The following is a 12,703-nucleotide window of genomic DNA, read 5'->3' on the forward strand; positions in this document are numbered from 1 at the left end:
TTCGGGTAATATAGAAACCTTGGGATCTCCTAATATTGCGATTCCAACCGATAATTTCCGCTTCTGTCCGCCAGAAAGTTTCTTAGCAAATGTATCTCTCTGATCATGTAGTCCAACAACATTGATGACTCGTTCCATCTACAAGTAGAATGAAATAAAAATAAAAATTGGGATTTATGCACAGTTATGGATTCGGAGAAAATTTACAATTGGTTAACTCAGACTCAGACTTTGGCTTATGCAAGTTATTTTATTAATAGACTGTTAAAAACTCTGAATAAACTCGATGCTTTTTTAGGTTTTGTTGAATTAAAAATTTCATTTATCATCACTAAAATTCTGTAACAACAACGGATTTATAATTTCGACCCCAACTTAGAATAAAATGAATAAAAGGGGCTCAATGCAGAGCCTTGTAGATCGTAAAATTTACAATTGACTGCGGGTCAGTGTTGAAGAAAATTGGGGTTGAATAAAATTTGTTCAGACTCAGTGTTGTAAAAAATTTTTAGGCCGACAAGAGCCTCCAAGAAAATGAACTTTTTTAATCAACACTGAAATCTCACAAATATGCCTCTGACAAATTCAGAATTTTGACCCAACTAGTCAGAAAATACAATCCCGGCTCTGACCCAATGAAATCCTGAATCCAGCTCTGGCGCTATGACAGGCAATTTGACTTGCTGATTGGGGTGGTCGACAACAATAATTTGGCAAAGTGATCCATTGGAGACTTTTGAGTCTAAAAACAACTATTATACCTCGGCCACAGCCTCTTCTCCAGTGTATCCTTTGAGCCCAGCAAAAACTTCTAAATGTTCTTTCACAGAAAGAAAATCTAATAAAATATCATGTTGCGGACAAACTCCAGTCATTCTGCGTATTTCTTCCATGTCATCTAAATTTTTTACATCGTATCCATAAACCGATGCTGATCCTGAGGTCGCAGGGACAAAACCTGCAAAAAAGCAGCTATTAGACAAATACAATTTACAGCATACAGTACAGTTGCGGAGACTCTAAAAAATACCTAGAGTCATGTTGCTCAATGACTAAGTTACTTGAGTGAACTGACTGAACCCATACTCAGCTAAACTCCAGAAGGACTTGACTTGGGACATAGAAAAAAGTTTTGTCTAGCTAGTCTTTAAAAATGCAAATTCCTGTAAATTAGGTCGGTTTAAAGTAAGATGGAAATTTTCATGTTATCGTGTATATGTGACTCTGGAATTCAGCATTTGTGACTTGGCTTTATGCTCTGCATTTATAGACTTCAACACTAAGTATAATAACAGTTATCGATCGGCAGATTAAAAACGTGACACAAACAAAGAATGGTACTCCTGTATTATGTGTACCAGGTTTGGGTTAGGCCATAATTTTATTTCTATTTTCCTTATTTTAGTTCTATTAGGAGTTCAAGGACTGTTTGTGTTAGCCAAGTGAATATACCCCCTGCCCATGGGTTTCCATATCTTTACACAACTTGATGTAAAATAGAAGAACAAAATTAGTTACATCCATATTGGTACATACTTCTAGAGCGCCCAAAAAAAAGGTACAAAAAAAATTATAATTTCATACCTGTAAGAATATTGAAGATAGTGGTTTTCCCAGCTCCGTTGTGGCCAAGTAAAGCCATAATTTGACCTTTGTATATATCGAGACTGAACCTTTGAACTGCAACAGTAGACTTTGATGACTGACCAAAGATTGCAGATTTTTTAAAAACTTTTCTTATGTTTGACATGCTGTATTATAAAACGATATAAACGATTTTCACATAAAATAAAACAAAATGATTATTTTGACACTAAGAAAATCTACGTTCAGATAATAGGCTCTTTTAATGCTCCATTTTGCTTTTTATTTTGATTTCAAAAACCGTGTATAAATTTAGCAAAATTAGCAAAACCATAATCATGAAATTTTACTTCGATAACATGATTTTCAATTTAATTTATTCATTCCTTTCGTAACAAACAAGGCGGCCACTGATATCTAGCGATGTGTAAAATGCTACTATTAGTGAAAGGACCAATATCTACAGCACTGCTTATCCAATTTATCACACCTTTTGTGAGGTGATGTGGATGGGATTTAAACAGAGATATGTAACAGTTAAGTTTAAACCATTAACTGACATGATTTATCTGAAAAACCAGAAAAAATTGGGACGACTTTATAAAAAAACAATAGGCTAATTTACAGATGCTGTCAACCTACTTTTTTCCTAGCTCAGCTAGAATTTCTGATTCCTTGCTAATGCCAATTGTTGCTATAGCAACTGGATAAAATTTGAAAAAAAAACTTACGAAATAGCTTCATTGCCAATCTGGTCTGGTGACACAGGTTCAAAGTCATGTTGTGAATATCCCTCGAATGGTTCCCCGCTCGTTGAACGTCTCGATAATGCACGATCACGAGACAAACCTCGTTGAGATCGACTCCAATATGAGGGTTTGAAACAAAAGAAAGGTGATTTGCGTTGACCATATTCCCCTGAAAATATAGAATGCGATTTTCATATTTATTCTAGAAAGAGACAATTTAATCATATGTTGAAAGTAGAGCATAGAAAAGTAGTATTCTATTTTCGAATGAGAATGTTCCGATTAAAATATTTCCGAATTTGATTGCATGATTGGACTAACTACAGGATAAATTGGGATTAAATTATTCTAATAAACCAAAGTATGAATAAAGTTAGCAGAAAAAATATGATTCTTTCAAAAATTCACACATTCAAATTCTGAAATTGCTTCAAAGTGATGTGGATTCTAAACTTAATCCACAGCCAAATTCAGGTAGTGAAAAAACAGGTAACATTTACGGTATGATGCATACACTTTGCTTGTGAAACAAGCCATGGGAAGACCAACTGTTGTGTAAACCAACCTACGACGCTGAGAAGCTCGTATGTTTTCTGATACTGAGCAAAGTTGCTTATACAGAGACCTATTTAAGCGCAAAGGGCCATCAAAATATAGAATAAAAATAAAATTTGTCTGTGAAACAAAGAGTAGGCACATGCACATGAATTTTAGAATAATAGGTTCAAAGCAATAAATAATAACAAACCTGGAACCACACTATCAAGATATAAGGTCAAAAAAAAATAGAGAAAAATATCAACAATCATCATAACAAGTCCAATATAAAGAGGTTTTGGTCCTTCTGCAATGTTGTAAAAATGAGCTCCTTGGCCGGTAACTTCGAACAGGAAAACCTATTATGATAAAATATGAATTTTATTATAATCAGCTTCTTGACGCTCCAAACAGCAGCCACTGATATAAGAGTAGCTATTATTTTCTGGAAGAACCACAAACTTTACGGTTCAACATTGCCTAAACAATTTATTACACCCTTGGTGAGGTCGTATACTCCACTTAGTAATATTGCATTACATATTTAGGCGCTCCAGAAGTGTGTGTACCAATATGAAAGGTAACTAATTTTGTTCGCCTACATTACATCAAGTTGTGTGAAGGGACTATTCGAACTACACAAAATCCAGATTGCGCGTTACTAGGTAATGGTCTAATAAAGCGTTTTTATGTGTAGTTAGGAAGAATTAAGAGTTGCAAATTGCAATATATGCAAAGGAAGGATGTTATTTTCACAAAGAAGAATTCATATTTCATTTCAATCAAACTTTACGGTTATAAAGATGTGTACTCTTCAAAAATCAATTGAAATGAAATTTTTTCATAATTTCTAAATTTAGGACGAATTTGGATAAGTTGTAAAAATATTAAAACACTCATCTTCAGTAGCTAATTCTGTTTAATGTGATATAAAAAAAGCGATAAAAAACATCAAACGTCCAAAAGGGTACAAAATAAACCTATTCTATTGTTACAATTATTTACATATCGTAAAAGCATTTCTATAGGTGAAAAGTAAAGGACGTAATATAATTTTATAAACTCTTTTGTGAAAAACATCAAACGAATAAAAAGGAACAAAATAAATCTATTCTATTGTTATAATTATTTGCATATCATAAAGCATTTCTATAAGTGAAAGTAAAAGACGTAATATAATTTTATAAAATCTTTTGTAAAAATTAGAAAAAATTTGAGTTTTGATTTAAGTTATCTTACTAACTGAAAATTTATACCCAGAATATAAGAAAATCAGAAATTTGATTTCTCTCTTTTTTTCTAATAATAATATGATACAATAGAGTAATATTGAAAAGCAATGGATGCTATTAAACTTTAAAAAATGAGAGTTTAAGACAGTTATTTCACCGGGTAAAACTTCATACTCATTGCCATTGTCAGATATCAGACTGGAGCAATTCTATTTGAGTTGAGACATTTTTTCACAAGTTTTAATTTTTACTTTTTATGAAAACTTGCTCCTAAAAATTTTAAATCTTACCCTAGAACAGTCAAAATTTTGGAGAAAATATTTACAAAAATAAAAAATAGGACAAATGTGTAGTAAATATACCTATAAACCAAGAGATCATTAAACTAATAAAAAATGACATACCAAGAATAAAAGGCATCATAAAATATCATTGTAGTTAGGCACTAAGCGGTATCATGTATTGTCTGATTTACACGATTTGTTTTAAACAGATTGCAAATATTTACTCATTGAGATGAGCTAGGTTTTTTTTTCAAAGCAAGAGAGTAATGTTTAAATATAGGTTTTATAATAAATAAATAAAAACAGATTTTTCATGCCCCAGAAATACGCCCCAACAAATAATAACAGTGATTTAGAAAAACAATTCGCATGCACTTCGTGTTCAATTAAACAACTCGAAACTCAAATATAAGATTGAGACTGCACCAAACTTTATTGTAATTCAATTTGGAAACTGAACAATGACAGAAGAAAGTTTATTAACATATTCGGATATAGGTTTCATTAAACAGACAAAAAACATTCATGTTATGTGTAATTTAATTTTCAAATGATATGAGTCACTACATTACAGTAAGAGGAAATTTAGTTGGAAATATTCAACAAATTTTCTCCAAATCAGGCTCTGAACAAGTGTACTTGGTGTACATGACAACTGCTATGATTACAAAAGTCTGAATGTGGACAGCATTATAGTACAGCAGTACAGCATTACCCGCCCAAGTTATGTCCAAATGAAGGGACGTGGTGGGTATGAGCAATCCTGTACTAGGTTTAAAATCTTATTTAGCCGCCAGTCCAGAGGTTCCCAGAGCGGCGTCCCGAAATTTAACAGAATTGTGTTAAACATAACTGATATGTGATTGAATAATTTACATATTGTATTTATCAAAAATATTTTATTGTTTCTTGTTTTTAATGCCGTGTATATGAATAAATAAATTCATTCTCCTTTTATGGGTTGTTCACTTTCTGTTACTTAGTGTCCGTCTAAAAAAAGTTTTTTTGGGGTGGGTGGGATGCACGAACAAAATGTTTGCGAACTGCTGCGCTTGTCCAATGCCTCTTAACCAGTGAAGCACTCATTATTTTTAGAGGTACAAGAATGTTGAGTCATAAAGTTTGAATAAAATATACACAATCATGGTCTTTAGACAGGCATAGCACAGTGGGAAAAACAACAAAATTACTAATTAGCATGTAATACCAACTAGATCCAATATTAGGGTATGTAGTGTTAAATACACAAAAAATGAAAAATCATGTAATAGTTTGCTATTTACATATTAGAACAATTTTTTTTCAAATATTTTTAGAATGGCGATGCGAGAAACAATGATTTCAAATTGCGAAAGGAAAAAAAGAGTCAAGAACGATTGAAAGGATGCTGAAAAAAATGGCAGTCTGCGGCAGTTACCACTTGACTCAACGTTGGTTCCATATACCTCACATGATTTACATGATCTCAATATCACATGACTTGTGGGTTCGGGTAGGGTACCACAAATCATGTGACTTTTAGTTTTTACCAATATAATAAAAATGAATTTCTCAATAAATCAGTATTAAATCAGTTACATACACATATAAACTTCATCTGAGAACAATTTTGAAGGAGAATTATTTATTTTGTTATTTTTTATATGGCACTAATTCCAAACAAAGCTCTCTACAAGAAGCCAATGATATCTAAAGATATAAGAAGCGACTATTTTTGTAGGAGCCAGAATCTATCTGATTTGATATTCCCTACCCCAGCAGTTCCAAAATATGTACAATATTCAATCATATATTAGTTATATGCATAACACCATTCTGTTGATTTTCGAGGTGCACTCAAAACCTTGCAAATTGAGGTGATGGTCATAAGATTTGGAGTCTGAAAAACTTTTAATAACTACGCCATCAGAACCAAGTACACTGCACAGCAAAATCATATTTTGTGCCAATTTCGACTTCGTTAAATTTATAAACAGTAACGTAATATTTCACTCACTCTAATTTTATTCCACTCTAACTACTTAGCCATCAGATTTTACTCAAATTAGGGTTAATTTCTAATGTTAATATTCTAATAATAAATAAACTTGAATACTAAAAAACATTGCAATATTAAACTCCATTTCAGTAACTACAAAAAGTAATAAACCAAAACCCACCTTCCCCATCGCGAATGAAAAAGCTGTAGGAGAGAGTAGAGAAACTGCCCAAATGGCAGGTTCAGGAAAATCGCCTGCTAGTTGGATTGCGAGAAACACAAGCGACATAATAATGGAAATAAATCCTCCAACAGCTCCTGCTGTTCTAGCTTTACTGAAGAATGGTGTGAGCATGAATCCAAGCATTTCCTAGAAATATAAAGAGTGAAATTAGTGATGATTTCTTCGACTAATAATTTGACCACAATAATTTTGAGTGCATTGCGAAATATCAATTGCGTTATGTGTATTTCTGAACTTTCCATAAAATGATGAAATTTTTAAAATTAACATTGAGAGGGAGAAGAGGATACTCAGCCCCTATCGCATTAATTACTTGTTAGGGTTGATCGAGTCCTTGACTCGAGTAGAACTGGACTTATGTGACGTCCTCAATAATGAAGACGTGAAGTGACTTTAGGTTATCTAGGAATGGATGTTTCCCTGTGGCACGTGGTCGTAGATTAATAAAAATAATGATTTCGAGCATGTAAATCAGTTTGTAGGTGTGAACTCTCCAAAACACACGCAACATAGCATATGCAAAAGTTTGCAATATTAAAGTATAGAAAGAATTTTGTTGGGGTCAAGGGTCGGGGAAACATCCATAGGAATCGCCACTAACTAACTTTCAGTGAGAATTGACTCCATGGTTGACCTGACTCCAACTAAACCTGACCATTAACTATGGGAAGAAACCTTATTGAAAAATGTTCATTCAAATTTAAACAGCACTCACTCAATCACTCATAATCCCTCACGATTCAGGAGTTATAATGAAAGAACTCACAATTCTAAGTTCGTATATGAAAATATATTTAAAGAGCACTCACTCAATCACCTGTATTCTCATATTACTCAAAGTAATAATAAAACAACTCACGATGCTAAGTCCGTAGATAAAAAAGAGGAGAAAGACAAGAAAAAAATTGCTGAGTGGAAACAAATTCCCAAAATATCCAATGAGTGTCATAACTAAGGTCATCACAAACAACGATGCAACATAAACCGTTCCCCACGAAAACCTGCAGAAAAAAATAAATGCGTAGGACAGTAGGTCACAAATTACTCTAATTTGGATTGACCAGAATCATTTCATATTGCGTTACACCTTAATTAAACGCAGTCACTAGTTTTTGAAAATAGCCGTTAATTTTGCTGTGATATGAAAACGAATAAAAATTCGTTGAGCTTACGAAAATCCTATTCGAATACTTGATTAAACTTACCAATAAGCAAGATCACTGAGTCCCATCATTTTCATCCCTTCCTTGATCTTCTTTTCCTTTTCATAAACAACGAAAACTAACAAGAAACTGGAAAAGTATAAGAATATGAAAGTTTATCACTAAGATTATGCCAGTAACATGTAAGTAACATATTTAAAACAAGACAAATCGTTAGAACGACACGTCCGTGACATGTAACATATTCGAAACAAAACAACAATAAATCTCACCCTCTTTTCTTGTGACCATTTCAAATTAATCATATTATTCTAAACCACTGGTTCTCAACTGGGCAACAGAAACAGTTTCAGGTGGGCCACAAATCAATTAAAAAGGGCTAGACTTATTGATAAATTAGTTAAATTCGATTGTATTAGAAATGAATTATAAAGCTGTTTTTGGAAACTAAATAGTGATTTGTCTATCTATGTAAGGAGTCCATCTATTTTTTTTTGTTTTTCTTGTAGTTTATCCCTTACATGAGCAAGGTAATGGGCCATAGATTATTTTTGTGCAATATAAGTGGGCCATGAAATAAAGGGTTGGGAAACACTGTTCTAGACTATCATTTTTACTCACGTTAAAAACGGTCCCATTGCTATAACGAGGTACAGAGGCCCAATGATAAGGAAAGCATCAGTGTTTGAAAGAGTTGCATCTTTTGGCATTATTCGAGCTGATATTGTCGTTGAGGTAAAGTTCGGATCAATTGTCTGAAGAATTATTAAAATATTTTAGATTTCACAACCAAGAATAAAATAACATAATCCCAAATCGCACTTTAATAAACTTTGAAAACTTAGTAGCTAAAAATTAAAAAAAAATTTTTGAAGATTTTCGTTTACAATTTAAAAGATCAAAGACAATCAATTCTCCACATTCAATTTTTAACAGTGTATATCATTCAAAAATAGGAGTCTTGTCAACTTCCAGCAGGCTTTTAAAATCTGATTTAATTCACTAAATTTAAAATATGATAATGCATTGCCCAAAATACAAAAGAAAATGTTGATTATAAATTAGCACCCCAGGTAATAAAGTGTTACAAAAATATCTATAATTCATGAAAGGACTGCCTTCACCTTTGCAATCATTGTATCAATGACCATCTGTAAACCGGCAAATCCAGAGAAAAGATAATTATTTGCTGGACATTGAAACGTGTCGCTTCCATTTCCTTGCCTACAATTTGCTGCAAAAACAATGATATTGTTAGTTTATTTTCTTCAAATGGTATTTTGCAAGATGAAATGTTTTTATCGCCTTTCCTCTCCCCAATGATAAATATGAAAATCCTATTCTATCTTACACTGTGAATATAGATGCGCTTGAAGTTTATTGTAAATTTAGTCTATCATAAAAGACAAAAATATGGTAGAGTATGTGTAACAGATTTTCTTGCTAATAAAAGCTATCTAACATTTTGCAACATTTCGGCTGATTATTACAATTTTCGAAACGACAACTTCAAATTCCAACTCCAGAGAATTTGAAAATATGACTAAAGCTTGAGTGGGATTGTGAGCACATGTCAAAACTTGATTGTGACCTCACAGCCCTTGATATAACCACATTTTACCATGCATAAATGAAGTAAAAAACAATTTAAAAGACAACACAAAATCAATCGAAATAAATTGATTTGAAATTCCTTCCACAGGCAAAAAAAGAATACAAGCAAAAAGGCTTATTATATAATTAGACACAGTTAGTCCAAAATCCTTTTTTTTTTCAAAGTTTTCAAATTTCAAAAAATAAACATACATTGTGAAAGGTCTACGAAGCTATCACCAATTCTCCCGAAAGGAAATCGAAGAGCATATTGTCTAATCGTAGAATTTTGAAATAAAATTCCAACTGTTGTCCCTTGTTCAACTGATGTCAGATTTTTATAAGCTGTATCCATTGCCGCCTGTCGAAAAATATAATAAAAGTATCAAACAATATCAAAATAATATAAGTATCAAAATATCGATGATGCTGGCATGTACCAGTTCAAAAAACGACGCTCAAGAAGTATGTGTACCAATATGGAGGTAACTAATTTTGTTCGCCTACTTTACATCAAGTTGTGTAAAGGGATCGATTACTTTGGGCAGGTTGTTTATTCACTTGGCTAACACAGACAGTCCCCGAAGGGGAAACTTGGAATAAAATTATGGCCTAACCCTAACCTGGTATACACACTACGGGAGTACCCAAAAAACTTGTCTCAAACATACTAAAGCGTATAATCAAGTAGGCAGATCTGCATTTTGAAAACCATTATTTTTCATTTTTTTGCTTATCAATTCTGAAATCGCCATTCCCTTTGTTTTTACACATAGTTCAACAAAAAATACCAAATAATTCATGACTGAATCAGATAAAAGGAAATTTAGGAAAATTAGTTCAATCGAAATTCTGAAGTATATTAATTTGAAAAAACGTGGTATTGATCATATTTCAAAATATTAAAGGTATGGCAATGCACGGAGACCATAATTTAATTTTTTTAAATAAGGAAATATGATCAAGGAAAATGGCGCCACCCCCACTCAATCATTTCAATATGATCAGGAAAACAGCTATGAAGTTCTTGGAAAAAAATTGAGTATAAAACGATAAACTAGTAAGAGTTCCCAATGTATCAGTGATTCGTACAAGTGAAGGGACTAAAAAGGTAGGTAGGTATCACAAAACCGGACCAAGTCTGGTTGTTTTGGAATTCAGATAATCTGCAAAGGTGAAATCTTAAATATTTAACCATTTGGGCATCGTGGTATCATATAATATATTTGCAATCATGATCTTACCTGAGAGTCAAAGATTTCATAGCTCAAGGATGGAAGTAATCCAGAATCATTCAGTGATTTCATAAACCTGTAAAGCAATTGGTTGACAGAACAATTATATCAAAATATGTACAATGCAAATTAATTATCATCTTTTCACTGCTTGAGACAAGAAAGTGTAGTAGAGGAAAATTTATATGCTACTCTAGAAAAAGTTTCGGTACCAGAAATATACGCCAGGTTAAAAAATGTTTCGTATCTGTTGGAAATTTTGACTTTTGACTACTACTCTACTTAGTCATTTTAATTTGTTCTAATACATGGGCACAACATGTGGAGAACACCACAACTAACCAGCGGTGATATAAAAACCCTATTCATAAGAGTAAAAAGTCCAATTTTCATTTCAAACACGCTCGTTCAACGCAGGATTTTATTAATCGGTGCATCATACATTGCAAATATTTCGAAAACATAAAAATTGGTAACTTTCAAACATATTTACTAAATTCTATTAAGTTTTAGGTTGATTTATCCTTACAATAGTAATGTTCGCTTTTCTTAAACAAATATTGGCCAATTGGTAAACCAAACCAACTGCTAAACATAATTGCTTATACTTACGTTTGAGCTTCAACAAAATTTGGGGCAGTAAAGATCGTTCGCAGGGTCGGAGGAGGAGATATAACAGTTGTAGCTATATCTGATGACGGTATCGCTGGTAGAGCAACAGGTTTATAAGCAAATGACTTCAATACAGCAAGGAGAACGACAAAGTAGATTGGCATAAACACTTCCTGAAATACAATCAGAAAAACTTGTTACAGAAATTGTGTGAAATGAAATTCTTAAGTTAATAATACCATTCCTATTATCGGGGTTGGGTAGAAATTCCTGAACCCAAAGTCTCAAGTCGAATCGAATCACTGTTAGGATAGGATTTACATATTTATCCTGAGGGAGAGGAATCTAGCAATCTTCTGGCACATGACCATCCCCTGGGATAACCATAACCAAGGGATTTGAACTTGCCAACCTACTTAGGGTAATCAGAGGTGCGGTAGCGAGCATATTGCTAACGCTTAACACAATGCGCCACACCGCGGAGTCACTGTTCATCAGTCAGATGAAGCTAGAATTTGTCAAGTCTCGTGACCCACCTCAAAAAAAACTAACATCGGATAGCAATAAGCTACGAAATAGTAAGGCGAAAGTATGTTCAATTCAAAAAACTTCTTGAAAATACTTGGATGGAACGTAAATAATGAATTAAATGAAAAGTTTGAAGTTGGGCTCATGGCCAACTTCAGCATAATTAATACCAAGATAATCTAGCCCTAGCAAGCTAGTGAAGATTCTGCTATTTCTCACTCATGGGGTTTTCCAAATTAGGTTGAAGCTAAAGCAGACTGGAGTGAACTAGACAAAGTTTGTTTAGTTGATTAATGTTGTGTTATATAGTTTTCACAAATGTTATTGCTATATTCAGTAGATTTCGAATGAGCCATTTGCTTGAACAGAAAATATTTATTAAAAATATAGAAAATCACTAATAATCTAGTATTATACACACAAATTCTATAGTGTAATAAAGTAATTAAAAATATCAAATACCTGAATTGTAGCTTGTTTAATTCTGATTTTTGCGATAAAATTTCTCTTTATTAGAGTGACAGTTTGCCGCCATATTGTTACTTCAGGCGGCATAATAATTATATTATATTAAGAAACCTAAAATTAAATAACTGTGATTAAATGTTAAAGACAAAATGATCGTGACGCAGACATGACGGCATGAGAAAGATATTGATAAAATATTGATTTCTGTGATTGATAACTTCCTAAACTAATGGATGGGATTGGATTTTCAAATTTATGTCAGGGAAAAGAAAAGTCAGTATGACAGCATAATCATATGGCGAACCACAGCCCGTCATCCCGTTAGTAGTCCATGCTGGGTATGAGAATTGTATCCAGTTATTTGTTATCTATAATTTTTGCGTGCCAGTATTCTATTGTCATGTTCCTCTGTCCTAGATTTGTTATGTTATGATTTGGAGCAAACAGAATCATTCAAGAAAAAACCTCAACATATTCATATTCGGAAAAATCTGAT

General features: G+C 32.8%; 1 protein-coding gene across 8 annotated transcripts in view; it reads right to left on the bottom strand.

Moving 5' to 3' along the window:
• LOC144428237 (cholesterol transporter ABCA5-like) overlaps positions 1–12,334 on the bottom strand; it is a 30,098-nt gene extending 17,764 nt beyond the window's left edge. For all 8 annotated transcript variants that reach the window (XM_078117222.1, XM_078117212.1, XM_078117214.1 and 5 more), the window contains exons 1-14: positions 12,202–12,334; positions 11,212–11,384; positions 10,609–10,675; positions 9,578–9,725; positions 8,896–9,005; positions 8,393–8,526; positions 7,814–7,900; positions 7,468–7,609; positions 6,546–6,734; positions 3,082–3,229; positions 2,316–2,502; positions 1,585–1,751; positions 762–958; positions 19–138 (exon numbers count right to left, since the gene is read on the bottom strand). In XM_078117222.1, the coding sequence (XP_077973348.1) occupies positions 19–138; positions 762–958; positions 1,585–1,751; positions 2,316–2,502; positions 3,082–3,229; positions 6,546–6,734; positions 7,468–7,609; positions 7,814–7,900; positions 8,393–8,526; positions 8,896–9,005; positions 9,578–9,725; positions 10,609–10,675; positions 11,212–11,384; positions 12,202–12,294 (1,962 nt within the window). In that variant the 5' untranslated portion in view covers positions 12,295–12,334. The remainder of the gene's footprint in view (positions 1–18; positions 139–761; positions 959–1,584; positions 1,752–2,315; positions 2,503–3,081; positions 3,230–6,545; positions 6,735–7,467; positions 7,610–7,813; positions 7,901–8,392; positions 8,527–8,895; positions 9,006–9,577; positions 9,726–10,608; positions 10,676–11,211; positions 11,385–12,201) is intronic.
• Between the last annotated feature and the right edge of the window lie 369 nt (positions 12,335–12,703).

The sequence above is a fragment of the Styela clava genome, chromosome 1 (assembly GCF_964204865.1).
Source record: "Styela clava chromosome 1, kaStyClav1.hap1.2, whole genome shotgun sequence".
In the NCBI taxonomy this organism is placed as follows: Eukaryota; Metazoa; Chordata; class Ascidiacea; order Stolidobranchia; family Styelidae; genus Styela; species Styela clava.